Raw genomic sequence first — 26,838 nt, 5'->3', positions numbered from 1 at the left:
ATGCAACATCGGAGTTGACCATGAGAAGCGCAGGGGAGAAAGAACATACGCAGCCTTGTCCGACACTAAATTGGAAGAGATAAGCTTATCCGGTGGAATCCAGACGACTCCGACCAGTTAGACTCCTGGCTTACTTTCGATGCGTGTCGGTCATGGTCATAAATGGTTGCTCAGCCGACAACATCTCTCCCTCACGAACCTCATTAATTCACCCTCATCACATACCACCCACCACACACACACACACCATGGCAGTCGCACAACTTGTCACTATTGACGCTTCCGAGCCCATTGAGAAGATCTACGAGATCATCGCGCGAGACGGTGGTGTCATCGTCGCAAACTTCCTCACCCCCGAGCTGCTCAAGGAAGCTCAAGACGCTATCGAGCCACACTTCAAAGTCAGGAAGAGCTACGATTCCAAGACGACCCATAATGAGCTCGGAGAGGACTTCTTCCCCGAGGGTTCTTTGCGAGTCTACGGTCTCTTGGCCAAGATCACAAACCCGTTGATCAAAATCCTCAGACTGCCCATCTGGCAAGGTGTCATGGGCAAGTTCTTGAAGTGAGTCATGCAATCTTACTGTGCCAATGGACAAAGCTGACTCTGACTTCGCAGCGACGAGTACCACTCTTTCACCGGTGAAAAGTTCCTTCCTCAAAAGAGCGGTTACATGATCGCTTCGACCGCCGCGCTTCGACTGGTTCCCGGAGCCAAGCCCCAGCCCCTGCACAGAGTGAGTGGAGTCTGAGTTTTTTCAATTCTACTGACTAACTCCTATGCACAGGACCAACTCGCGTACCAGACCCGCCCCGACCCTACCAACCCCCTCTTCACACCTATGGTCGGATGTCTCATCGCCGGTTCAAAGTGCACCAAGAAGAACGGAGCCACCGCTGTTATCCCCGGCAGTCACCTGTGGTCCCACGACCGTGCTCCCAAAGTCGAGGAATGTACCTACGCCGAGATGGAGCCTGGATCCGCTCTCTTCACCCTCGGTTCCACATACCACGGTGCTGGTGAGAACAAGTGCGACGCATCAGATCCAGATGCTCTTCGTACTTTGTTCGCCGTCTTTGGTCAGAGAGATTACTTCAGACAAGATCAAGAAGAGATCCTCTCCACTCCTCTTGAGATCGCACGAAAGCTCCCCCAGGACATTCTCAAGCTTGCTGGTTATTGTGAGTTTACATCTTCACCCTCTGGACGTTCACGCTGACACACACCATCCAGACAAGGCAGTCGGTGGTGTTGGATACGTCGAGGACCACCAAGACGCTGTCGACTTCTTGAACGTCGAATCCAATTTGGGCAAGTTCGTTCCTTCCTCGGTCTAGGTTTCTTGGGTACTTGGCACAGATAAGGGTCGACGGTGATAATGTATGCATATGTATGGTTGTCCGAAGATGAGGATAGCTGCGGTAAAAGCTCACTGTCTTAGATCCGATCCACATCCACCTTCTTCTTCTCCTGCTCCTTCCTGACCAGCTCCTTCGGTCTCGCCCTTCTGATCTTCTCCACTCCCGAATCCTCCAACAGCTTCTCCAGCGTCTGCTCAGTATACGTTCCTACGTCCTCCAAAGCGAATTCATCTTCCGTCCCAACCGCCATGTCTCGCATAGGCGCAGTCGCAGGTTTCGCTTTGGCAGCTTTGTTCGCGTCGGCAGCTTCGCCCGTGAAGAATGTCATGATGGCGATCGTGGCGATGACAATGATGATAATGAAGGCTGAGGAGGGATTTGTCAGCACAATAAGGGGAAAACGAATACAAAGACCACCCACAGATCGCTCTCCTGGTAGCTTCCCACTTGACAGCCTCAATCTCCGTCCGTAGGTCTCCCAGCGAGATGGTAAATTTGTTGTTGATCTCCTACAAATTCAAGACATCAGCACTGGATTGCAGCACCGCAACGAGATGACACTGCGAGTCACTCACTTCAATGTATATATCAAAGCCCTTCATCTCCGTCCGTGTCTCCGCTTTTCTATTGTTCATGTCCATTTCGATGCTGTCGAGAGGTCAGGACAACGCCAGTAAGGTGTCACTTGGTGCCCACTCACTCATGCTTCAGCGTCTGAATGTCCTCCTTGATCTTCTGCTCCAAACTCTCCACCTCCCGCCTAATCGCACCTGTCATCGCTCCTATGGCCAAGCCATCATTACGAGCTTGAACGCTGAGTTCGGTTCGCAGCTCTGACAGCGCCGCATTAAACAGGTATGCAGCCTAGAGAGAAGCAAGTTGGTCAGCTTCGAATGAGACGGTGCGATTATCCAGTGCACTCACATTCTCCATCTCTTCTTTCCCAACCATTGTATCCCTCGTTCCTGTCCCTCGCTTCACGATCATCTCCCTGACGCCTTCCATCAAAGCCCTAGCTTGACCTCGACTGGTATCGTTCCTCTCCAGATAGCTCACAAACGCATGTGTGTCGAAGGGATGTTGTAGATGTCGAGGGATGAACGTCGACATGCTCTCAGGTGGAGCAGGTAGATTTGTCGATGTCGCTATTCCAGTTGAAGAGGACGGATCAAGACCTCCTGACGTGGCCAGTGGTGGAGACGATCCTGAGCTCGCCGCGAATGCTGAGGCAAACGCGGAGCTTGGACCAGCCTCGGCATTAGGGGTCGAGTCGACCACTTCATAGTTGGCAGGATCGCGTCGATCTGATTGTGACTCGGGACCTGGAGCTTGGATAGTGATGGGTCGAATGAAACGCGCAGGAAGGATGGACGTGGATGTGAGTGTGGGCCGTGCGCGAAGTGATCGGCGTATGGCAATTTGTCGTGTAGGACGAGCGACGCCGGTGAGAGTAGATCCGAGTAGGCGGTACATGGCGAGGGATCGTGCTGAAATAACAAGTAATGCTTGGAAGTAGATAATAGCAATGATTCTTTACAAGTGACCAGAGACGGCGTCGAACGGGTGGCAAGCGTTGAACGTGAAGCGAGAGATGACGTGGATTAACTTGAGAACGATGACTATCAACCTGTCCCCTCTTCGTTATCATCTGCACGGCATCAACTATCACTAATAAGCATGTTCCTGTTACCTTTTCGATCTGGACTCCTGTTTGTTATTGTTATCGTCTCTTCCCCACATCGTATCCGCAGACATCACCATGGTGTACACCACAGCCTGTGTGGCGTGTCGCAAAGTAAGAACAAAGTGAGTGGGTGAGCCTCCATCAGACCAGAGCTTATCACTGATCAGACTCTGATTGTGCTAGATGTATCCGGCAATCGGAAGGACGGGATCCGAACGAGACTTGTGCACGATGTCTAGCAAACGATATCGAATGTATAACACTGAAAAGGAGGGTCGGGAGACAAGTTGGTGTGAAAAATAGGAAACGGAAAGGTTCTATCGGATCGAGCAACGAAGGTGTCCGTCGTGTCTCGTCGCAGATCGGAGCAGGCAGCTCGTTATTGGTCAGAGATGTCAATCATCTGCCTAATCCATTGCACGAGCTGGCGTCGGAGGCTGTAAGACGGCGGAGTTCACCGGAGTGAGTGAAAAGTCGTTTTATGCTCACAATGCGTCTTGCTGATCCTTCGCAGAGTGGATCCACCACCGATCGTACATGAGATCCCATCATACGCTCGTAATAGCACCCATATCCTCGACAGATACGCCGAATGGACGAATCAAGTCCACGCCAGCACGGGCAGAGAAGTCCTAACTCAACGACTCGAAGCTCTTCTATCTGCCGAAGCGAATGAAAACGATCGAGAATCCGATGAACCGTCCGTCTTCTACGGCAGAATAGATGTGAGCGAAGAGTTCATCCTAATCCGAGCGATACTTTGCTAATCCTTGAACGATAATTAGATGGCTCGACTGGACGCTTCGCCAGAACACGACGTTGTTTCCCTACAGATCGTGTCGCTAGCTGAGGCTCAACATCTTTTCAACTCGTAAGTCATCACGACAAAGCATTCGTTGACGACATATCACAGCTTCATGTCCCTCTTGACGAACGGATCGATGTATCTCGACCCCCGAATCCACACGCTGTCACATATCCGAACTCGAAGTTCCTTTCTCTTCGCCGTCATACTTGCCATGGCCAGCACCTACATCTCCCTGAACCCCTCGCCCCGTCTTCACTCACAGCTCATGTCGCACGTTCTACGACTCGAATCGCACGTGAGAAATCATCATCTCAAGTCCATCGAGATCGTCCAGGGACTTTGATATTGGCCAATTGGACAGAAGTGCCCAGCAACTTGTGCAAGGACAGGACATGGCTCTACGTCTCCTATGCGATCGCCCTCGCCGTTGAGCTGAGGCTGGACAGTCCGCTACCGTACTGTGTACAAACGGACCCGATGTACAGCGAAGATACGCATGATCTGTTGGTGAGGAATGCGCACAGGGTGTGTCTGCTGGTGTTCATACATGATCGGGTGAGAGTTGATTCACACCCTCTCGACGATGACAACCTGACGTAACAGTCTCGTAGAGCATCGCAATGGTGTCTGGGAGATATGCAGTCTTCCCAGAGTCCATCCTCACCTCGCCAGCGTCCTTGGAACGATGGGGTAAACATCCGGTAAGTCTTCACTCAGAACGATCGGCCTACTTCAGACTGATATTGTTGTCAGCTTGCACACCCTCGGCAGTACGATGCAGCTATTTGTGCCTCGGTGTCTCTGCGAAAATTGGTGGTGAGTCCGGTTCACTATCCCCGATAGCAAGGACATGTTTCTTACTCCGATACCTCAGGCCGAGGTGCAAGTCAAACTTGGGACGTATCGCGTGGCCGACTTCAAGCGAGACAAGGATCTCATTGAGCGATCTTTGTCAGACTGGCGACACAGATGGGCTTCTGAGATCGAGAGTGAGTTGTTCTTCCCCTACACACATTGTTCATGCAAGTAAACATCTCTGATGAACCCCGTCTCGGCAGCCACTTGCGAATACGACATCATCGCAAAGTTCTCGACGTTTGTGCTCGCCCTTACCATCAAGCAAAAACAACTATCGACCGAGAATGAGACGGAAGCTCGAGAGACCTGTGAGACCGTGGCGTTCGAAGTCTGTTGTTTGTCGATCAATCATTACAAGTCGTGGAAGGGTTTACTAAATTCTGCTACGTTTGAGTAAGTTGTACTCGACAATACAGCCCAAGATCTGGAGAGGACACTAACAGTTAAACCGACTACAGCACGAGCATGGTCGCATTCTGCGCGATGTACATAATCCAAACAATCATCAACCAATCGACCACCGAACTATCCGACTGGTCGCTTTTCCGTCTCGCGATAATCCAAGAACTAGTCTGTGAACTGGAGAAACAAGCCGCGAATCGACATCAGATTGATGCGCCGGAAAGTATGAGCGTGGTAGGTGCGATGGCACGTCAGCTGTCTCGTAGGATCAAGTCTGTTTTCAATAAGAAACGACGACGTAGAGCAAGTCACAATCAGCAACAACAAATGTCATCGGCGTCGACGAACAATGCCGCTGCAGAAGAAAGAGAACGATATTTCGGTACAGCAAATCATCATCACCACCCTGATTCAAACAACCTCCACGGATCATCGCCTAACCATAATCATAACGTAGAAGGAGGAAGCGCGATCAGTGCTCAACATCAGAACAATCACCAGCAACATCACCATCAGCAGTTGACCGACATGCCGATACCCCAATTCGACGATTTAATGTTCTCAAACAATGCGATGCCCTTCATTCCCGAATGGGATTTGGAGAATGCTCTGCCGGAAATGACTTTCCAGTGGGATACGAACGTCGATCATGATTTGGGAGCGATATTCAACCTTCGTTAGGTGGCCGAGAGGTTTTATCGCGTGGACAATGACTCGGTGGAAAGAAGTGGGGGAGGACGGGAGAACTTATAGCGTATCGTTTATTGCGTTTTGGGGCGTTATTCGGTTGTATAGTACATCAGAGGGTTGGTCTTGCTGTATTGTATGAAATCACTGAAATACTGTACGTTATTCTCTGGGACAATCATTTTATACAAAGATGAGCAGTTGATTGATGGTGTTTATTGACTACAATGCGAGGTATATTATGTACAGTCGTGCGTTCCAATGCCTATGACCCTCCCGATCGGTTTCACCCTTCCTCAGCCTCTTCGCTGCTCATTCGCCAGAGCCTCAGCCACGAAATCCACCGACTTATCTTCCGACCCACTCGATTGTTCCGTCCCATTCTCGACCTGCTCACCCGCCTCAACCAACTTGATCCCATGTTCTTCCTCCAAGAACGTCTCAATCTTTCCCTCGTCCCACGCTCCCTCTTCCAACATCCCTTCTTCTACAACCCCTTCTACTTCTGGCAGCTCGTTGAACACCCTACGCGCATTATTCACCATCACCATGAACTTTCCTCTGTCATCTAGTCGTTTAGCGATAGTAGGTTCGTGCTCTAGTATGAACTCGATGGAAGAATGTTGCCTGATGAGCTTGAATGCGGTCATTGGACCGACTTTGGGTATACGTGGGGAAGCGTCGGTGCCGAGGAGAATGAGGAAATCGAGGTATTGCGGGGGAGTAAGGGAGGTGAGTTGACGGAGATGAGAGCCCGAGACATAGCTCAGCGGAGAAGACAAGGGCGAGAGATTGCGAAGCAGGGGACCCTGTCAATGACGAGGAGTCAAGTCAGCATCGTCAGGTCTCCGACGTACGTCGTGTAGGAAGGGATTGATGTTCACTCCCACACTCACCTCGTATGCGAGCACATCACTATCCTCTGTTCCCACAAAGTCCACCAAGCCCTTCTTCGCCAAACTCGCTGCAAAGCCTTCCGCTTCGTACGGAATCATCGCTTCGATCACAGGCACTCCCATCACCCCCAAGAGTGTCTTACAATCCTCATGGTCTGCAATCGATGGTACATCCAGAGCCCGTTCGTACACTTCTTTGACGACGGGAAGTGCGTCGATGAGGTGATCTAAACGGGTGATCGGGGAGTGGGGTGCAGAGAGCTGGGGGAAAGGGGACGGGGACGAAGGGGGGGTTGGTGGTGGAGTAGGGTATGCGGCGGATGAAGTCGTGGGAGACAGAGCCAGATTGATGATCTCTCCTTCTTCCCTTGTCAACTCTGCTTGTCGTTTCGTTTCCTTCACCTTGCCTTCCAACATCTCCTGCAGCGTTTCGTCCAACTCTTCCACTCCATGATGTCTAGCCTTCTCCTCTTCTTCCTTCGCGCTCGAACTTTCACTAGCCGGCGGTCGTAGTGAGGCCCACTGCTGGATCTCCTCTTCCATATGTTCGAGGTTTAAATCCAGTCCCAGTCCGTCGATACGAGGGGTTGTTGATGCAGGAGCTTGATAGTGATCTCTGTAATCTTGGACGAGATGGGCGAGAGAGTCGATCATCCCAGTAATCCTGTCGATGGACTCTCCGTCGGACTGAGATAAAGTCGGTATTGGCTTCGAAACGTCAGCAGGAGGTGTTGATGAAGGTGTAGGCGGAGTTATCAAACTCTCTCTTGATACGGTCCCTTTCCCCTCCGTTGTCAGTCCCTTCCCCTCTTCCGCTTCGCCCTCTTCTCTCAATTGCTGAGCCACCTCGGCTTTTGGCTGCACGAACATGAATCGCGTGGTTTCCCAATGAGCTCTCACAACCTCCTTCTCCTCCTCTGGCATCTCTTCGAAATCGTACAACACTTCGCGGAGGGATGAAAGACGAGAGGATCGGGTTATTTCGTGTTCCTTCCGAGCGAGATGTGTTGCGCGGGTCATGAGTCGGCGATGGGCCTATCGAAAATTCGCATGATCAGCAGAAGCACGAAATCGAAGGGAGGACGGATCTCAACAGGATTATGTCTATTTTGAGGGTGATTTGACGCACCTCTGGGGCTTTCCATTCTCTGTACCCTCTTTGATCCCATATCGCCACCGGCTTAACTCCAGACGCTCTCATTTCCGTTATCAGACTGTATAAGAATCAGCGTACCACCCTCTGGCTGGTCCATAGGGCATGAGACTCACTTGTACCATCCTATGATCTCGCCTTTACCTGCCCATGGTCCGTTACGTGAGGCAAAGTGATATCGATTGGTGAGCAGGGTTGCATCGCTATGAAGTCGAAGATAGTGTCAGCGTACATGCCTCTTACCATAGGAAAAACAACCCCAAACTCACATGGCTACTCTCTTCCCCTTGAGTTCGGGCGACTCCCATCGTTTCGGATACGACTTGATAGCTTGTGGACTGGATATGTGGTCAGTGACGACGAGCCAAGAGAACAGGAGGAAACGGCGACTCACTACGCCTTCTTCACCCAAGTCAACAAGTCTTTCACACCCATCGTAGGGGTGATTGATGCATCGTCTCTGTTGGTGGTTGGAGTTGTTGTATGACGAATGGATGATGGATGATGTCAAGTTATCGGTTATCAGTTCAGTTCATGATTTCGTGTTATGTTATTTTGATTTCCCATTTTTGGTCGTGATGATTTCCCATCTTTCTCGTTGATTTCCCATCTCAACAACAATTCTCTTTCATGATGCATTCACCGTATTCAACAACAAGCAAAAGACTCGTTTGTTCTCCTTCTCAATTCACATAGCATCATCTTCGCTCAATACAGGTACACCTGCGAGCGAGACCTACCAAGTCGACTTATCTTCCTACTCATTTCACCTCCACTCGACTCAATCACTCAACTCGGACAGACATGACCCGCGACAAGAGTCTTAGGAGGAAATGTCTGTGCATCGGTACAGGTGGAACCATTGCGAGTGAAGTGACAAGGGGTGGTCTAGCTCCTGTGAGTTAAGCAGTCCAAATTCTGACCCATTGAGGTAGGGATCAAGCTAACCACTTCACTGTCTGGCTGTTCCTCATACTTCGTTCTACGGACATTACAACGCTCTCATCTACTGGCCCTTCCTCACCACAACACCTTGTCCTACTTCACTATCCCTCATATGAATCTTGCAGACCCGTACGGACCTCTTCTTCAGACGTATTCGCCAGCATCCCTCCCTCACCTCCCCATCCGAATTCACCGATTCCTCCGTTTCTTTCGATTCCCCCGTCCACACGACGCTTGTAGGACGAAATACCTTGTTTCCAGCGCTTATAACGCCTGATCTGGACGATGAGGGGAGATCTGTAGAGTATGAAATTCTGGATCTGGATAGACATATGGATAGTAGTGAGATGACACCGAGCGGTGAGTATCCCAACATCCCTGAGGCAGTCAGTTCTCTAAGATTCGGGATACAAGCTGATCTTTTCGTATGATCTGTTAGAATGGAACACTATCGCTTCGTTAGTCTACGAGAACTGGGATGCGTACGATGGATTTGTGATTCTTTCCGGGACGGATACCCTTGTACGTCTTTGGTCGTCAATACCACCTTCACAATCAGCTACCCATAAGACACAACGATCCGCTGCTGACTACCCCCTTCCTCCAGGCATACACCGCTGCTATCCTCTCCTTCCTGTTCCATTCAGCCGGTAAACCCATCGTCGTAACAGGAGCTCAAATCCCTCTGTCTCGACCACGTTCGGACGGATGGACAAACCTCCTCGACTCGCTGTTCGTTGCGGGGGTGTTGCCCTATGCAGGAGTCGGGATAGTGTTCAACCATCAGGTCTTGCATGGTAGTCGGTGAGTCAAGTTTGACACAGTTTGGTCTTAAGAGCTCATGTTGACGAGTTTATTGTAGAGCAACCAAGACCAGTCCAAATCTATTCGCTGCGTTCACGTCGCCTTGCGTCCCGGCGTTGATCAACCTCAATGTCAAGATCAGTAAGTGGTTGCGCATCAGTGCGAACATAAGAGTCCTGTTCTCCTTCCGCATCCCCCTTCCCGCCCTTGATGATCACGCTGACACCATATGTCGTAGCGCTCGACACCGCACTCCCTCTTCGTTCCACCACGCCTCCCCCACCATTGATTCACCTCCACTCCGATCCTACCGTCGTTGCAGTTCACATCTACCCCGGTATGACAGGTTCACTTCTCGAAGCGCAAGTCGATGCTGTCCCCACATGTCGTGCGATCATCCTTTCAGCGTATGGCAGTGGCAATTTGCCTCTGGACGAGAAGAACGGGATGTTAGTATCGTTGAAGAGATTGGTGGAGAGGGAGGTGTTGGTGGTGGTCATTTCGCAGTGTGCGATCCCGAACGTATATCCTCTGTACGCCCAAGGGAGGACTTTGTTGAGTATAGGTGAGTTTGTTTTCCTCCAAGAACGATCTGGTGGGTATTATGACTGATTGCGTGACAAATAGGTGTTTTGCCGGGATACGACCTGACACACGAAGCAGCTTTCGCCAAGCTCATCTGGTTAGTCTCGCAGCCCAAGCTCACATTCAAGGAGAAACAGGAATTGTTCGAGACCCCAGTAGTAGGGGAGATGTCGGTAGATTCGGGCGTCTAATTGCATGTTTCCTTCTTGTTTTTGGGCTCATTCAGCATGATCTTCGTACTGTTAGATGCATTGCTGCATTGTGATGTGCCTTGGAGCTTGTGTTACCGATGGCTGATGGACTACTCAACAAATACGAACGAAGATAAGGGGCGGGCGGACAGTCACATGTGGCAACAATGACAGTCATCGATCCCGAGCAACGACATGGCATGAAATGTCGGTTCCAGCCTTCGATGCCCGTCATGCAGGGATCCTCATCAGCATTTCAATCAACGTACACGCACAGACGTGTCATGCATGACTTGCAGGAGGGAAAGACTGATTGATGTAACTCATTCACCTGAACCTATCAGGTTTCACCGGAATCCGAGGCGGTCATCGTTGCCCGCGGGACCGGCTATCGATAAGTGACGCCTCGAAACGATATATAAAGTATTGCGGTCATACGAATGGTTGCACACTTTACGATACATTCTACAGACATCGCCGAGGTATATCGTGCCCGAGGAGGGCAGGTGCATGCATTGACCGATGATATATAAAAGGCAAGGGGTGCAGCGCGATTTCGTAGTCTACCGAGACTCATCACCTGGAATTGAGACCGCTTTATTAACGTGGTATTGACCAACACACATATTGACCATAGCAATCCCCCGTTCAACACCACAAAATGACAACCAAGATGAACAAAACTATCGTCGTTTTCGGAGCGACAGGTCTGCAAGGTACAGCGATGATCCGGGTGGGTATCGTGATAGTGCCATCCGCTCGTTACTCGGCTGACACCCTCAATCGACGACAGGCACTTACCACCTCCGACCCCACATGGACCATCCTCGCCCTCACACGTAATCCAACCTCTCCTTCATCTCAAAAACTCGCCTCGTACCCTGGTGTAAAACTTGTCAAAGTCGATGCGAACTGTATGGAAGAGCCTGACAAGGTTTTTGCATCACTTGGAATGGAAAAGGGAGATGTTCATGGAGTTTTTAGCGTACAAGGTTATGAGAATGATGCGAATATTGTGAAATTTGGTGAGTAACTCCTCTCACTCTACTTGGAGTCCACTCCTGTTTGTGCCTTGTCTCTCGATCCATCTTCCGAGGCCATGTTTTATTGCTGACTCGCGCTGACTTGCTTGAGCACTCTCGTAGGCTGCGCTATCGCAGACGCTGCAAAGGATTTCGGGGTCAAGCACTTCGTTTACTCGTCTTGTGATTTTGGCGGACTGGACGATACTGGTTGTTCCATGTGAGTGAGCAGGGACGGGAGGAGAAAATAAAATCATCCCTCTAGTAACGCTGACATACATCCTGGTTGGTGTAGATTCGAAGTGAAACGTACTGTTGAGAATCACATCAAATCCATCGATCTCCCATACACGTTCCTCCGTCCTGTCCAATTCATGGAAACTTGGACACCTGAGACCCCATTCCCATTCAAGATCGGTCGGACTGTCACCATGAAATACACTTATTCATCTCCCGATACCGACAAGAGATTACAGCTTATCAGTACGCGAGACATCGGGATCGTAGCTGCCAAAGCGTTCATAAACGGGCCGGGGTGGAAAAATGGGATTGTCAGATTAGCAGGTGATCAGCTCAACCCAAAGCAATTGGACGCAGTGTATCAGGAAGTGCTGGGGACGAAAGTACCCCTCGTCCCTTGGTTCTTGGCCTTGACAGCGAAGAAGTTTGTACCTGTCGTCAAGGGATTCTCAGAGGTAAGTGTATAGTCACTTAAGAGAACATTTGAGTGCGTAAACTAATATCGCTGTGCTCGTAGTTCTTTGCCAAGCAGGGTTGGAATGTGGATATCGACGAGTTGAGAAGAGATATACCTGAGCTGGAAGATTATAGGACGTTTCTGAAACGATACAAGGCGGAGAAGGGGATGTGAACTTGAGCTCTGTGATGCATATACCAGCGGATACAGCGAGTACTTGGTAAAGCAATCATGCATATGGATGTGTCAATGGTACTGCTGATATGGACGATTGATCATGCTTCATAACGGATCAACAAACCCGACGGAAGTTACTCCGATGGTTCCGGCGGTACAGCTTGATAGGCGCGGTGGATACTAGATATTGAACCGCAATAGGCACGCCATTCCCCCTAACAACCTTAGTCATCTTTCCCAGTTTATACTTTCCCTTTACGGCATCATTCTCTCACCGCATGCAGTTGTAATAAGTTTAATGATCTATTAGCAATGTAAAAGCCACCTTAACCGCCATACAGTGTGATCCTTTGTGCATATGTTCACCAGTGGGGAGGGGACGGGACGGAGGGTTGACATAAGCATGCACTCGCCGAATGCGTTGGAAAAGATTCGGGTGGGATGGATTGGGTCAGCAATGATTCTTTCGTTCAGGGGTTATTTCTCTGGAATCAACCCAAAACAATATATAAATAATCATTCCACTAGCTGTTGTCGTCTCGCTTTCTTCCTTCTCAAATAGACACATTATCAATTACTTGTTCCTCGTACTTCCATCTACTCACTACTAATCCTAGCAATCAAAATGTGAGTGAATCCTGTCACTAGCAAAGGTAGTCAACGCGTTCTCTGCCATGCTGGATCTCGATAGCACAACGACACAACTCTGACGTTTCTTCCTTGAACCCCACCTAGGTCCGTCGCCGCCAAGCCTATCATCGTCGTCGCCTTCTATTCGACCTACGGTCACATCACCTCGCTCGCCGAGGAGGTCATCAAGGGTGCTGAGGAGTCTGGTGCTATCGTCAAGCCCTACTTCATGTGAGTGCGACTATACCTATGGGTCGAAAATAACGGCAATATCACTGACGCACGTTCCACCACCACCCTAGCGAGGAGACTCTCCCCAAGGAGGTCCTCGAGAAGATGTACGCCGGTGGTTCGCTCGCCCCCAAGTACCCCTTGATCACCCCCGAGGACCTCAAGGAGGCCGACGGTATCATCTTCGGTGCTCCTACCCGATACGGTCGACTTCCCGCTCAGGTCTCCGCCTTCTTCGACAAGACCGGTGGTCTTTGGGCCACTGGTGCCCTCACCGGCAAATTCGTCTCCCTTTTCACCTCTGCCGCCGGTCAGCACAGTGGTCACGAGGTGGGTAGTGGTCTCATTATTCTGCCATTAGGTTTGTGTATCCTGACGCTGATCAATCGCACCGATGTGTTTGTAGTCCACTGCGCTCACCACCTACCCCTTCTTCGCGCACCGTAAGTTCAGATTGTCCCCCTTACCTGGTGGCTAAAGACTTATGCTAACGTTGATCTTTCCTCGTAGACGGTAGTACGTATCATCACTCCCTTCTTTGACAGCTGCAATCATTGCTCGCTGCTTTCGTTCATTCGACTAACCTTTTCTCTTTCTCCCCCGCAGTGGTCTACGTTCCCATCGGTTACTCTGACCCTGTCGTCGGTAACATCGACGGTGTCCAGGGTGGTTCCCCTTACGGTGCTTCCTTGATCGCCGGTTCCGACGGTTCCAAGCAGGCCACCGCCAACGACCTCCAGGTCGCTCGACACCAGGGCAAGGTGAGTAGAGTGGAAATATACGCTACGAAGTGGACGGCATGCTGATGATCTGGCTCGTCAACAGTACTTCGGTTCTTTCGTCGGTACTTTCGTCAAGGGAAAGAACGCCGCTTAGATTGGGTCAGGCTCAACGCTTGACTGATCGGACGGTAGATGTGTGAGAAGTTATACAGACAGTAGATGCATACGATACCTCATGACGCATGACCTGATGCTGCCCACCTTTTGTACTCGTCTTCGTGGACGCAGAGAGCCAACAAACCTAGCTGGGGTGGCTAAGCATGCAGTGGAAGCAGCCATTGATCGTTGACACCTTACACGGTGGAGGGCGATCGCATGACGTACTGGTACGATTTACGACAACCATCAACTCGATCAAACACATTCCCTCTCCAAACATCTTTCATCGGTGTCAAACGTAACGTGTGCTACTCATGAACCTGCGATCTATACTTTCCATACCGCTTAGTCTTAGTGCTCTGCTCAGTTCCCATATCCAATCGATCGCACCGCGATTTTCAAGAGCCGCAACTACCATGACTCTCGATTCGGCCAAGATGAATGGTGAGCGGGTGACAACCCACTTGCGCTCCGCTATAGCTTCTGGGCAAACTGCTGACCGGGAGAGATAGTGCTACACGCCCCGCTCCAACCTCATACGAAGGAGGGAGACTCTACACACCCTACGGGATTTATGAGAGATGGATATTGTTGGGGTAATGCAGGATCGGATACTGGTAAACATTTCATAGGGGGAGTGGTTACCCAGGAGTTCCTCCAGTTCAGCAAGGAAAAAGGTGAGTGCGGCGTCATGTCTTGTTGTCAAGAAGCTTTACTCGTCGCAACCCTCTCCTCACTCTTCCGAGGTAGCTCGACCTGGATCACTGAAGCTAATTATTTTATCGCCGTAGGAAACGATCTCATGACCCGCCGCGGTGGTTTCCCAGGATTGAAAGATGGTTGTCGATGGTGTCTATGCGTAGAGAGGTGAGCACTGGGACGGTACTGCCGCGACATCGCTGTCAACCCATACGGTAAAGGTGGAACCATGCTGAATGATTATGGTCTCAATCACAGATGGAAAGAAGCTCTCACGGCGTCTGAGAGACTAGGCGATAAAGTCGTCCCTCGGTGAGTGTTCAGACCACCATCTCAGATCTTGCCAAGCTGATCATTCTCTTCCCCTTGTAGTGTCGACCTGTCAGCTACGGCGCTGGATGCATTGAAGTCTGTAAAGCTGGATGATCTGAAAAAGTACGAGTACAAGCCGTAGTGTACCCCTTTGTACGAGTATGATAGTTGAATGAAAACCCGGTTATATCGCGTTCGCGGGAAGTGGATCGATTTGTTGTTGTTCATCTCCATTCTCATCGCAAGAGCTTCGTTGACCATTATACGTTGCTCATTCCACCTCACCAATCAGTTGAGATCTCACCTTCATAGGGTCTAAGGAGATCCGTTTCTCCTGCGTAAAGCACACCTTCCTCAATTACGTCAAATTGAGATTACGCGACGGACAGATATCTCAAGCCTACCTTCCTTCGACGTTGAACGTTGAACGTCGAACGTCGATGACGAATACATCATCAACTACAAGGACTTGACCGCATCCTCCATCCCTACGATGACTACCCAACCGCCTCCCATCAATACCTATAACACCTATTCACCTCGTCGTGCTCCCCTTCCACCTTCTCCGACATACTCCACCACCTCGTTCGCAAGTACCAACACCCGCGGTTCCTCATCCGGCTTAGGGACAGGTGGGGATCTCGCACCCCCGCCATTACCAGCCAAGAATGATAAGAGGTTACCTCTGCCGCCGGGAGGATTTGGGATGACCAATGGGAGTGGAAGTGGGAGTGGGAGTCCGCATCGAGCTGGAGGGAAGGGAGGAGCTGGTGGGGGCTGGGCAGTAGGGGTATATGATAATAAGCTGGTGAGTGGGAGCGATGTGACATGATGCTGTGCTGTAAATCTCAAGCGTAATGCTTACCCGAAGTGATCTACTCACACAACAGGTATCATCAACCCTATCTCATCTGCCCCCCCTTCCACCCCTCTCTCCGACCCCTTCATCATCTTCACATCCTCTCCACGCTACCGGTTCATCTTCCCAACTTCGTCCTTCCACTTCTTCATCCTCCCCTCGACCTTCCCTCTCTCATCCCCATTCTTCCAATCCCGCTCTTCCTTCACCTTCGTCGAATGGTGTCGTCGTCTTTCCGGACGGTACGCCGCTCTCTGATCATGCTCTGACACACTCGCATTCGTCACTCGGCGGACACGGTCATGAGCCGTTATCAATACATACGGGGAGAGTAGCGGAGAGCATGACGATGGCTCATAGTAGTCCTAGCTCACCTTGGAGCTTGTTGACGGTTCATGTGTTACCACTGTTCGCGGGGAGTGCGTTGAAGACGCCAATAGAGGATCTCAAGTGGGTTCAGTCGCGGTCCCTTCACAATCCTCTTCTAGCCAGTCTCACTTCTCAGTCCAGAACTCCAAAGCTTTCTTTCTGACGTGACTGCTGACACGCTCTACTTTAGCCATCTGTGCCATTCCCACATTGTCGCCACATCACAACGAGCTCCGCCCTCACGGATCGTCGCCCTTCTCTCGTCCGACTTGAGAGAGTTCATCGGATCAGGCATGTTGACACTGAAAGCCAAGTTTGAGACGCTGGAGGAGGGGAAAGTGGTCAGTAGATCTGCAGAGGTATGGAGTTTCTTCTGGACTCAGGTGCTACCTGTGAGTGATACGCTGTATTGTTGTTACCTATAGGGCGGCATGGGATGGACACAGCATCACGCTGACACATTATTGGTGCAGTACGTGGAAGGCGTCTTCCTCCCATTCACCCAACTACGAGACATCCCCACCAGCAGCTCTGCCTCAACTACCAACTCCTCATACCTGTCAACATCACACTCGCCCATCCCCGTCCGTCACCTCCTCCTTTCCGGCTTCTTACTCCACATACTCGTCCCTATACTTCCTCGACTCATCCCGCAGATCACATCGCCTACAAATTCGTCCGGTAGCACCCCTCCGACGTCACAGGATCTCGCGCGAATACTCCAGATGTCGTTAGTGCTGTCGACACAAGCTCGATACTCTTCGTTCTTCCCTTCTTCGTCGACGATCATCTCTGCCGAGCGAGATGAGGAAGTGAGAAGTAATGTGGACAACCTGGGCAAAGCTGTGCGGTGGAGAGTTCAAAGATCAACGGATAATGCCAAACCCGAATCACCTGTCAAATCTCCTTTGGGAGCCAGCAACGGCGGTACGCCGGCAAGTAATACTCCAATCAGTATCGGTGGCGCGAGGACCAATCTACAACGTGGACAATCTGGAAGACATAGAAGGCGAGGCTGGAGAGCTTCCTCTTACATGGGATTTGGGCTCGGTGGTCCAGGTCCGCAAGCTGGTGGCGGTGGTGGACAACACGCGGAGGGGATGTCAAGACAAAATTCCAATGGAGGTGATACGAGATGGGGTAGACCACGCGTCGACGAAGAAGATGAAGAAGATGATTTGACACCCAATTCGACGTTGGCACCTCCGCCTCAACATCCACCCCAACATAGATCGAGAACCGATACGGTCGATTTGGCTATGATCAATGGTCAAGGACAAGGGATGAGTATTACCCCTTCCATGATGAGCGAGTCTACAGCCGCTTCAGCTTCAACGGCGATGATGTCGATGGGATCAACTCTCACCTCGGGAACGACGATAAGAGGGGAGAGTCTAGCGAGTTATGGAGAGACACCAACACCGACGATGGGTGGTCTAGCCATACAAGGTCAAGGACAGGCTCAAGGGATGATGTATGGGAGACCGATGGGAGGAGTAAGGAGGGGTAGGACGGAAAGTGAAGGATCGAGCGATGTGACGCCGGTAGCAGGGAGAGGGGACAGGCGAATATGATTCAGACAAGATGTACGGCTTGTCCCGTGGGCAAGCGCAATCGATCGCGTGGGATCCTCTCCTGTCATTTACAGGGCAACGATGTTAGAACGAACATGATTACCACTTGACTATCGCCACGTATATCACATAAGGAAGACATGGACACTGACCACACTCGCTAACTTACAACACGAGAGAACCGTATATGCAACATCTTCGACGCAGCCCATGGAGAGGCAACGTGTCTTCAACTCGAAATCGCACTTGGCCACTATACGAGTACGATGCTGTGCGAACGGGTACTGACTGCGTACAGGATTCTATAGAAGCCTTGAATATTAACGTGTTTGACGTAGACTTCCCCTCGATCGATACGGAGGTGCTTCTCACTTCAGTCAAGCCTGAGACTGATGTCATTGAAAAGGCTTTGGTGGCTTCTTCTCGATACCTGACGTGTATCATGTCAACCTTCCTTTGATATGGGTGACTTCTCTCCTTGTCGACCGATGTCATCTGTCGATCCTTTTTATTCGTTTTCATGGCTTCGACACGCCTCTCGCCTCACAACAGGCTCTCTCAAAACGAGTATAATACCTATTGACTTGTTGGATCGCTCACTTGAATAACAACACAATTCTCTTCAACAAGCCAATTTATACATTACCTCCAGGTACCGTGAGTCGTCCTGATATCTCCCCACGATCGATTGACTTCTGAAAGCCTTGAGCAGGATCCCGATCGTACATATAGTTTAGGATTACCAATTCAGCCATATCCATAACAATGAATACAGCCCCGAACTCTACTAGATCCACTGCGCCAATCTCAACGGAAGCAGCAAGATCCGAAGTGCCGAAGGTTACAAGGGCCGACATAACAGAGGAAACACGGGCAGTCCTCTCGAGGTTACGGCGACCGGTCCTACCCATCAAATGCCGTTGCCACGACTGTAACTCATCAGAGGCAAAAGAGTCTTTGGTGAACGCGAATGAATGGTTCACCATTGCCATCTCCACATCGACTGGATCAAACAAGGGGATTTACAATGAATATCATTTCACAGACCAAGTTGTGCCAAACATCGGCAAATATAGCGAGCTTGCAGACGTTGACAGGTGGGTCATCTTGAAATGTAACAAACTTGGGCAGCCAGATGGCCTGGAGGAGTTCACATTTGATCCCGAATGGACTCTCAAGCAGTTTCGTGAAAGGACTCAGTGGGAGAGGGCTGCAAGGAGAGCTGGAACTAGCATGGCCCAGCTTGCAAGGCATCCTGGACGTATGTTTCGCCCACAAACGTCGAATGAGTCACTGGGTGGAGATCTCTGTTATTCACCAGGTGAGCAATGTTGCACTGCTCTATAAAACTTGGCCGAATTTTTCGCGCTGACAGATCTTGCAAAAGAGGAGATGGAGCCACCTACAAGAGAGATCCAATGGCGGGAGAAGTTGGGTTACGAGCGGAATCAATGGCAGGACGAAGCCTCAGGCGAGTTCAGCAATGCTGGTTCATCGTCACGGCCCTCGGTCCATGGGTCGCGAGGATCGGGTCAACAGAGTTACGGCAGACCACGAGGGGAATGAGAAGCTGTCTGGAGAACTGCATGAAGCGAGACCAAGCCGTCCCGTCGTGTTTTGGAAGGGGTTTGAGATTACGCTACGACTAAAGAAGGGGTGCAGTGTTGAATGGTGGTGTAGCCATGTTTGTAGTACTCTTGCTTCTACTCGTCTCCCATACACTTCCAGCTGCTATTAGCGTACTTGTTGCTCCTCGCCCCGACCAGGTTTTCTCGTTGTTTTTCCTTCTTTCTATTTATGCAGTTTTAAGCGGACAGAGCCCTTACGCGAAAGCTTTGCATGTCGGAGGCGGATCGACCTCCGCTTGAATTGTTTGGGCATTTCTCTCAGCCTCTGTGTTCACCTGTCGACTGTTGCTATCATTGTGTCTTTGCCTTCTTGTTGATGTCAAACGTGTTTCAGGTCGACGCTCTTTTCTGTTCGTCAATCCTGTTTAAACTGTTTCAACCTCCTGACTGATGTCATCGTCGCAGCCTACAAACTCCTTCTTCATGCGATCCTTTCGAGAAGGTCTAAACGTCCTTGCACCTCGATGATGATTGACAAGGAGGAGGATTGGACTAAGTTACCTGTCCTCTTGAAGTATTGTCTATCACAGCGCCACCTTTGGGTTTCCAATCCGTCCAGCATTTGCTACCTTACCTGACTGTGAGTCATCCTTGCGGCGATTGTGGTAGAGGCTTGGACACGACTACTAACCTGCTCATACCTTTGGACCAGAGATTCGACACGTTTATAACCACAGTCATGTCCGCCACCACGACTAACAACCTACCCGATCGAATTCAATCCGCCCTCGTTGAGAGTACTCTTCGCCGCAGCAGTGGATGTTGTTGCTTTTCTTGTTTCGATCCGGATTCAGATGCAGCACCGGGCAATCCTACTCCCACTCTCAGTGGTGATAAATCACGCTGTGTCATCCTCGCCGTCGACACTAAAGCTAGGAAAGTCACCACTCACTTCGATCCAAAACATTTCCAAGAATCGGTAGTTGGAAAAGGCAAGGCTTACTACGAACTTCGGTATGCCGACGAACTCGTCTTGACCACCGTGGATGATACCGGTGCAATCCAGACAGGAGAAGCGGTATGGTCACCCTTCAATCACGAATGGACCAGAGAGCAGTGGCGGGAGGAAAGACTCAAAGAGCAATCAAGGCGTAATTATCACAGCGCCAGGATCCACGACTCAAGTGAGCCCTGTTCCTCTTTGTCGAGTCTGTTCGCCAGACTTTCAGCGAATCTGCCAGGCTGACAATGACGATGACGGTCTCACAGTTCGAGATTGCGAGATTTCCGAAGAAGTTCGATCCATCGTGATGGCAAAATTATCCAAGAATCGTCTCAAGTGTCGTTGCTACACGTGTACAAACGGTGAGGGTCTCCCAAAGAAAATCAGTGACCTGGAGAAGTTCTTCGTCGCCGTGTCCAAGGAAAATGGCACGGTTCAGGGTATATACGATTACTATCACTTCAATGATCACGTAGCGGGGAATATCTGGGATCATCCCGAACTTTGGCAAACTGACAGGGTCATCCTCACTGAAGTCTATGGTGGTCTTGTCGGTACGCCAAGCCAAGCCACAGAGGCAGAGTTCGATCCCAGATGGAGCAACGAGCAGTGGGCGCGTTTACGCTCAGGTAAGCACTGTTGCCCATCTCTGCAAACCTTCTGTATACCCTATTGTACTGACGCCAGAAGTAGGGCCCACGATCACCGAAGTCACATCCAACAAACCATCTGGCCAAACTCTACCTAGAAAGTTTGATGCCGTTCCTTTTAACTCGTCAACTAAAGGGGCTAATAATCCTTTGCCAAGCTCAGCCAGCAGGATACAAATCGGGACTGCTAGCGTACTGAGGCTCATCACCTTGGATGACCAGCCCTACGCACTGATGCCTATCTCCAAGAAACAGCCGACAAACCAAAGCATTCTCCAACGTCGAAATGTCCGAGATCAGGAGACACGTACTGAGAGGGCTTATAGCCCACCCGGAACTCTTGGCAGGGTCGTCAGGAGTACGGTCGACATCGGTGTACAGACGGCGGAAATTGACAAGTTGAATTTCCTCCCCAATGAGAACGATGCGCGAAGCAAAGAACAGCTCAAAGTCCTTTCGAGACGTCATGCGGAACAAGACAGAAACCAAACCCAGTTCCCTTTCAGTGCTTTGAATGCGTCTGACGAAGCCGCGAACGACGACTTGTCGATGATCGGCTCCTGGCCCGAGGCAAGCGGAGTGTTGTCCATGAGTGAATCCTCTGACGATGTGACCGAATCTTGGTCTGTAATCGGTTCTGACGATGGGAGACCTGAGTTGCCGCTACGATCGACAAAGTAGTGAGAGGAGATGGTTAGACTCGCACAACAGTACTACTGCTTCGCCTGGACTTTGATGCCTGACCGATTTCTGGTCGATAGGGTACTTGTTTCTTCTCTTGTGTACTAGACTGTGAGACATGTATCAGCACCTTGTCATTCCATGAACAGATTCCGTGCGACGACTGTCTTAGCTTGTTATTCTGATGTCATTTGCGAGTTTCCGGGAGTTTGTCGCTCCTTTTTGACCTTCCCCCCCAGCTGGTTTCAAACACCTTTCAAGCATGTCGCCTTCACGCCTTCCTTTCGATCCTTCTGAAGAGGTTTGAAATCCCCGCGGAATGTTGTGAGAAACGTCTGTGGACTGTGTTTGATACCAACCGCCACCCATGAGTTGCATTTCCCCCTCGACAATCTGCTCAACTCAAACGCGCATATACAAGCTACACCCGACCAAGTTTTCACACTATTGTGAGTTGCTGTGAGTTAGCTAACTATTGTCGCAGTGTCAGATTTAGGGATGACTTTTGATGATAGTATGCACGATGACTGACAAGACGATTACCGGTACCAGCAAGGCCCTGACCACAACCTCAGCCACCACCATGTCGCCCTTTCCCAACGAACTTTCTGACAAAGCTCGATCCGCCCTCAACAGGTATGCCTTGTGGTACCCACCTCTTGAATGCCCGTGCAATTGGTGTCTTTCTAGATCAACAAGGCAATTAGTCGTCAATGCTGGGGAATCAGTCGTTGTCGCTATCTCCCAGGATGGGGAGGTCCTCACATTTTACCATCCGGAGCATTTTGAAGAAGCGGTAGCGAAAAATGGCATGGCGTACGAAGAACTCAAGGATGTTGACACAGTCGTTTCTGCCACTGTTGACAAAGATGGGACCATTCAGACGGAGGGAGCAACCCAGTCAAGGTATGATAATCGGTGGCCCTACTCGCATTGGAAATTTCATAGTTCAGGTGAGCATGGGTGCAAATTACGGCAAGACACCTGGTTTTTCTTATGCAGCTACTAACATCGTTTATTTTTCAGGCGAAAGTCCGCTTACAGACGGACGTCCAGACGGTTCGCATTAGGTACAATACGGTGACGATGGATGGTTTTACGGTGAGGAAGACAACAAAGGAGGAAGCAGAACTGTGGCTGTCGAATGGATCTTACTTGTTTAGTGACTATCATCGAAAGGCGTCTGTGGAGTGACGAGATGTATGTGATAGTTGTGGTAGAATACATTCGTCGGCAGGCTGAAGTTGCTATGACCGAAGAGGTTGTAAAAATGTTAGTACAGGCTCTTCTAAAGCCTCTGGACCGTGTAATGCGGAGGGGAATGAGTTTCCTTTCACCCTCGAGACTTGTTTCAATTGGTCGTTTGGGGTCTTCGTCAACTCTGTGGCTTCTTGCCCTCGGAACCGTTCGAAGGCGTATGTCAACCTGTCACCTGGAGACCTCTCTGATTCTCGCTGCACTTATGGTACAAGAGGCAGCAGTGGTCATCGATTGACTTTGGTATTTTCCCCACACGAAGTTCAGTACGTCCTCAAAAACCTTTAGCGCAGCGAGTATACAGTACTTGAATCAGCCCTACAGTACCACCATGTCAACATCCATGACGACGGCGAATGTATCACCCAGAGTCCAATCGATTCTCAGCACCTCTGTTCTTCCCACCAAATGCTCTTGCAGAAACTGCATATCGTCATCGGACGCGGATCCTCTGCCCGTCGCAAAACCACTCTTTTTCGCTGTCTCGACCACCGAGGGCAAAGTTATCGGCGGCTACGAGGCCCATCATTTCCGAACTCGGGTGGCGGGAAAGGGAAGTGCCTATCGAGAGCTCGAAGGTGTCGACAGGGTGGTCTTGTGCCATCGCAAGGAGGATGAAGGGTACCATTGGGGGACGGAAATCAAGTTCCGCCAGTCATGGTCCAGGAAGGAATGGGACGAATGCGAAATGAAGGCGGGTGCTTTTCAACTGCGGACATTGGCTGAGAACTTAGCGGACAGCACCGACCCTTCCGATCTTGAGACCAAGAGGCGTGCCGAGGAACGGGTTAATAAACTTAACAGAGTTCACAGGTCTCGCTATCGTGGCTACTCAACTCAGACAAGTACCGCCTGTGGAACTACGGATGAGCTCGGTGAGTTGACAGAGTATGTCTTGTCGTCCGCAACTGATGGCATAGTTTGACCTTCAGGTAGTAGCTCCACCGCCGCGCAGCCTCGACATCCGCTTCCTGATCGACGTCCAGAAAGTTCGTTGTAACAGGGAAGATACAGTGGTGATGAGTAGCAGCACAGGGCTTCTGTTAGGGGTCGGGACTTCCTCCTGACCTCGCACACTTGGAGAAGAAGAACTCGAAGTCAGATGTCCACCTTTGCTCCTCCATTCCTCCTATCAACTTCATGTTAACTATGAATCTCGATCTCGCCTCTCCCATGTCACACAGTACCCCTTAATCAAGTACATTTAGCACTAGACTATAGCCGTGTAATTCACGATGACAAATAGCTTAGCCGACTCCCTCATTTAGGATCATATGCATGTCTCTCAGGTGTCCGGTGTTGGCACAGTTGCAAATGTGGCTGGAGCATCAATTGCTGTGTCTACTCATTCGTATTTTAGGGTTGTCTCCTCATTAAAGTGGCGTTTACATGCATTCGACAATCCGCCCACAGCAAGCGAAGATTCTGCTTCCACCAGCATTCGAAATCAGCTGTACCACATTCCGTTCCATACAGGAATGCAAGGGGCGGGCATTCGAGTTCGAATTTAGATCTAGGGGGATGACGGACGACGATGACGATAGCAAGCGAGACAGGAAGTGTTTCGTGACGATTGCGTATATCGGATAGTTTAGTCACTTTATGATGTCGATGCATATGATACTACACTGAATCCCGTTACCAGTTTGTCCCCTTGGTAGTTCTAAAGGCCTCGTCGAGGATTGCCAAAGCTTTATCGCACATCTCGTCGGTGATGGTGAGTGGTGGAGCCACACGGAATACACCTCCCATATGCGCGAGTCGGACAATGTTCATTGACAGACCAAGGTCCATACATCTATCGGAGATGGCACTGCAAAGTATTGTGATATCAGCTTACTGATGTCAATGTCAAAGGGTCAGTGGCTACCACTCACGCTCCGAGTACATGGGCAGGCTCCTTTCCGCTGTCATCGGCGACGATCTCGACGCCGAGTAGGAGACCTCTTCCTCTGACTTCTCCGATACACTTGTATTTCTTTTGTAGCTGCGATGGCGACATACCCGTCATCACTACCTCTCTCCAGACAAATGCCGTTTGTGACTCACCTCCAATAAACCAGCCTTTACTTTTGCGCCCAACTCCCTCGCTCTCAAATGCAGCTTGTCCCTAGTGACAATCTCCATAGCCTTCAACGCCACAGCCGCCGGGAGCGGATCGCTAACGTGAGTGGTGTAGAATAGGAAGCCCTTGTCAAAGACATCTTGTTCGATCTCTGCGGACGTGACTGTAGCAGCTACCGGGAGACCACAACCGAGGGTCTTGGAAAGGGTGAGAATGTCTGGGATCACACCATCGTGCTCGAATGCGAACATATCTGACAAGTGAGTGAGACACATGTCAGGACCGATACCCTCTGCTAGATAGTCTTACTCACCCCCCGTTCGACCAACACCTGTTTGAGCCTCGTCAATGATTAACAACATCCCTCGTTTGTCCAAATGTGCTTTGAGAGCTTTCATGTATCCCTTGGGAAGCTCGATAACACCACCTGAAGAGAGGATCGGCTCGATGATCGCAGCGGCCAGGCTACCAGTAGATTGGCCTGTAATAGAGACACGGAACAGAAAGTCAGTATTCAACAGGTGTGATTTCGATGTGACTGCGAGAGAGTCGGCTCACAATCAATCATCTCAAAACCATAGTTGAGCTCCGTCTCCCAGTCGTGGGATCCGTCAGGATGTCTGAACGGCGATCTGTACGCGTTTGGAGTAGGGAGCACGAGCTGTCCAGGAGAGTTGGGTCCGTAGCCTTCGAGCGACGTCAGCAGATCGCACACAGGATCGATCAGGTTCGCAGTTCTGCGGACTCACCCTTCCTTCCGGCTGAGTAGGTGGCAGCGGCAGCCGCTTGGGTCATGCCGTCTGTTTGCAGAATACTGATCAGCTTGACAGCAGATGCCGAATCATGCGAACTCACGCCAACTGGCAGAAAAAGCGACAATCTCGTGCTTGCCAGTATACAATTTGGCCATTCGAATCGCTATGATTGTCAAATCAGTCATGATGACCCAGCACTTGGAACCACCCAACTCACCGCATTCGTTACTCTCCGCACCGGTGTTGAGAAACTGTATTTTTGACAATTGCGGTGGTAGTAAGCTCGCCAACATCGTAGCTGCATCGACAACAGGTTTTGTGATGAAACCGGAGAACAAGTGGTCTAAAGTCGACATTGAATCATGGACGACTTGGACGATCTCCGGATGACCATGTCCCAACATTGAAGACATCTGACCGGAAGTCCAGTCGATGATCTCTTTTCCATCCGAGTCAATGAGGATACAGTCTTGAGCTTTGACAATGACTCGTTTGATGAATTGGCTTCCACCTGAATAACGGATCAAATGGTTGTTCGCATCGGACCAGAATTGGTCAGCGTCAAAGGTCGTGGATGGCATGCTGTCAAAGCTGTGTAGTGGTGGTGGTAGTGGTGGTGATGGTGGTTGTCCTATGCTGGATTCGAAGCGAGGGGAAGAGTAGAGTAAATCGACTATATAGATACTTTGTCGATGCTTTGACTTCCTATCGATCGGCAAGCTCAAAACACTGTCACCTCACACGAAGCTAAGATGACCGATTGGTCGGAAGGCACTCCTCGGACCAAATGAATACATCTGATTCGCACTGCTCCCGTATCAGTTGGGCGGCAGGATTATCATGTATACGCCATGCCGTGCGTGCATGCTGTTGGGCGATGTGTATGTTAAACAGATGTCAAATGTGAAAAGATGTGATATACCGTTAGAGAAATGAGTCGGCCAAGTCGGGGAAAGGACTTGGCCGATGACATGGTCAAGGTAGGCCAACTGAATCGGCCCTGGTGACTATCTCGGCGAAGCACTAGACCAGA

General features: G+C 50.4%; 14 protein-coding genes across 14 annotated transcripts; 11 read left to right on the top strand and 3 right to left on the bottom strand.

Annotated features, from left to right (window-relative positions):
* Window positions 1–248: 248 nt before the first annotated feature.
* Window positions 249–1,338, top strand: CI109_107081 (uncharacterized protein; the record flags this gene model as incomplete). Its single annotated transcript, XM_032007609.1, has 4 exons — window positions 249–565; window positions 620–737; window positions 789–1,182; window positions 1,235–1,338. The coding sequence occupies 4 exons, from the start codon at window positions 249–251 to the stop codon at window positions 1,336–1,338; spliced, it is 933 nt and encodes a 310-aa protein (XP_031858148.1).
* A 100-nt stretch (window positions 1,339–1,438) lies between these two features.
* CI109_107080 (uncharacterized protein) lies at window positions 1,439–2,835 on the bottom strand (the record flags this gene model as incomplete). Its single annotated transcript, XM_032007608.1, has 5 exons — window positions 1,439–1,728; window positions 1,784–1,871; window positions 1,938–2,010; window positions 2,063–2,226; window positions 2,287–2,835. The coding sequence occupies 5 exons, from the start codon at window positions 2,833–2,835 to the stop codon at window positions 1,439–1,441; spliced, it is 1,164 nt and encodes a 387-aa protein (XP_031858147.1).
* Window positions 2,836–3,121: 286 nt separating this feature from the next.
* CI109_107079 (uncharacterized protein) lies at window positions 3,122–5,795 on the top strand (the record flags this gene model as incomplete). The annotated part of the gene is made up of 11 exons (XM_065967958.1): window positions 3,122–3,168; window positions 3,230–3,508; window positions 3,561–3,771; window positions 3,832–3,917; window positions 3,960–4,036; window positions 4,117–4,409; window positions 4,466–4,555; window positions 4,608–4,670; window positions 4,729–4,843; window positions 4,913–5,105; window positions 5,171–5,795. 11 exons carry the CDS (start codon window positions 3,122–3,124, stop codon window positions 5,793–5,795), a joined length of 2,079 nt encoding a protein of 692 aa, XP_065824030.1.
* A 302-nt stretch (window positions 5,796–6,097) lies between these two features.
* Window positions 6,098–8,285, bottom strand: CI109_107078 (uncharacterized protein; the record flags this gene model as incomplete). Its single annotated transcript, XM_032007606.1, has 6 exons — window positions 6,098–6,610; window positions 6,698–7,732; window positions 7,827–7,911; window positions 7,967–8,053; window positions 8,120–8,188; window positions 8,245–8,285. 6 exons carry the CDS (start codon window positions 8,283–8,285, stop codon window positions 6,098–6,100), a joined length of 1,830 nt encoding a protein of 609 aa, XP_031858145.1.
* Window positions 8,286–8,654: 369 nt separating this feature from the next.
* CI109_107077 (uncharacterized protein) lies at window positions 8,655–10,375 on the top strand (the record flags this gene model as incomplete). The annotated part of the gene is made up of 7 exons (XM_032007605.1): window positions 8,655–8,747; window positions 8,921–9,155; window positions 9,235–9,317; window positions 9,403–9,599; window positions 9,658–9,740; window positions 9,838–10,164; window positions 10,227–10,375. 7 exons carry the CDS (start codon window positions 8,655–8,657, stop codon window positions 10,373–10,375), a joined length of 1,167 nt encoding a protein of 388 aa, XP_031858144.1.
* A 661-nt stretch (window positions 10,376–11,036) lies between these two features.
* Window positions 11,037–14,008, top strand: CI109_107076 (NAD(P)H:quinone oxidoreductase, type IV; the record flags this gene model as incomplete). Its single annotated transcript, XM_032007604.1, has 11 exons — window positions 11,037–11,108; window positions 11,169–11,400; window positions 11,521–11,617; window positions 11,693–12,092; window positions 12,155–12,264; window positions 13,007–13,132; window positions 13,204–13,462; window positions 13,539–13,575; window positions 13,643–13,648; window positions 13,739–13,893; window positions 13,958–14,008. The coding sequence occupies 11 exons, from the start codon at window positions 11,037–11,039 to the stop codon at window positions 14,006–14,008; spliced, it is 1,545 nt and encodes a 514-aa protein (XP_031858143.1).
* A 319-nt stretch (window positions 14,009–14,327) lies between these two features.
* Window positions 14,328–15,166, top strand: CI109_107075 (uncharacterized protein; the record flags this gene model as incomplete). Its single annotated transcript, XM_032007603.2, has 5 exons — window positions 14,328–14,457; window positions 14,526–14,690; window positions 14,805–14,880; window positions 14,971–15,024; window positions 15,085–15,166. 5 exons carry the CDS (start codon window positions 14,328–14,330, stop codon window positions 15,164–15,166), a joined length of 507 nt encoding a protein of 168 aa, XP_031858142.2.
* Window positions 15,167–15,517: 351 nt separating this feature from the next.
* Window positions 15,518–17,826, top strand: CI109_107074 (uncharacterized protein; the record flags this gene model as incomplete). Its single annotated transcript, XM_065967957.1, has 5 exons — window positions 15,518–15,749; window positions 15,810–15,832; window positions 15,915–16,333; window positions 16,443–16,644; window positions 16,726–17,826. 5 exons carry the CDS (start codon window positions 15,518–15,520, stop codon window positions 17,824–17,826), a joined length of 1,977 nt encoding a protein of 658 aa, XP_065824029.1.
* Window positions 17,827–18,961: 1,135 nt separating this feature from the next.
* On the top strand, window positions 18,962–19,392 carry CI109_107073 (uncharacterized protein; the record flags this gene model as incomplete). Its single annotated transcript, XM_032007601.1, has 2 exons — window positions 18,962–19,147; window positions 19,216–19,392. The coding sequence occupies 2 exons, from the start codon at window positions 18,962–18,964 to the stop codon at window positions 19,390–19,392; spliced, it is 363 nt and encodes a 120-aa protein (XP_031858140.1).
* A 741-nt stretch (window positions 19,393–20,133) lies between these two features.
* CI109_107072 (uncharacterized protein) lies at window positions 20,134–21,728 on the top strand (the record flags this gene model as incomplete). Its single annotated transcript, XM_032007600.1, has 3 exons — window positions 20,134–20,578; window positions 20,664–21,026; window positions 21,091–21,728. 3 exons carry the CDS (start codon window positions 20,134–20,136, stop codon window positions 21,726–21,728), a joined length of 1,446 nt encoding a protein of 481 aa, XP_031858139.1.
* Window positions 21,729–22,311: 583 nt separating this feature from the next.
* Window positions 22,312–22,798, top strand: CI109_107071 (uncharacterized protein; the record flags this gene model as incomplete). Its single annotated transcript, XM_032007599.1, has 2 exons — window positions 22,312–22,681; window positions 22,755–22,798. 2 exons carry the CDS (start codon window positions 22,312–22,314, stop codon window positions 22,796–22,798), a joined length of 414 nt encoding a protein of 137 aa, XP_031858138.1.
* Window positions 22,799–23,316: 518 nt separating this feature from the next.
* CI109_107070 (uncharacterized protein) lies at window positions 23,317–23,985 on the top strand (the record flags this gene model as incomplete). The annotated part of the gene is made up of 2 exons (XM_032007598.1): window positions 23,317–23,860; window positions 23,918–23,985. The coding sequence occupies 2 exons, from the start codon at window positions 23,317–23,319 to the stop codon at window positions 23,983–23,985; spliced, it is 612 nt and encodes a 203-aa protein (XP_031858137.1).
* Window positions 23,986–24,259: 274 nt separating this feature from the next.
* On the top strand, window positions 24,260–24,496 carry CI109_107069 (uncharacterized protein; the record flags this gene model as incomplete). The annotated part of the gene is made up of 1 exon (XM_065967956.1): window positions 24,260–24,496. The coding sequence occupies one exon, from the start codon at window positions 24,260–24,262 to the stop codon at window positions 24,494–24,496; it is 237 nt and encodes a 78-aa protein (XP_065824028.1).
* A 127-nt stretch (window positions 24,497–24,623) lies between these two features.
* On the bottom strand, window positions 24,624–26,386 carry CI109_107068 (uncharacterized protein; the record flags this gene model as incomplete). Its single annotated transcript, XM_032007597.1, has 8 exons — window positions 24,624–24,798; window positions 24,863–24,972; window positions 25,035–25,303; window positions 25,364–25,531; window positions 25,609–25,737; window positions 25,800–25,850; window positions 25,906–25,968; window positions 26,023–26,386. 8 exons carry the CDS (start codon window positions 26,384–26,386, stop codon window positions 24,624–24,626), a joined length of 1,329 nt encoding a protein of 442 aa, XP_031858136.1.
* Window positions 26,387–26,838: the final 452 nt, after the last annotated feature.

The sequence above is a fragment of the Kwoniella shandongensis genome, chromosome 13 (genome assembly GCF_008629635.2).
Source record: "Kwoniella shandongensis chromosome 13, complete sequence".
Lineage (NCBI taxonomy): Eukaryota > Fungi > Basidiomycota > Tremellomycetes > Tremellales > Cryptococcaceae > Kwoniella > Kwoniella shandongensis.
The sequence above is the reverse complement of the archived record's forward strand: the minus strand, read 5'-3'. Positions and strand labels throughout refer to the sequence as shown.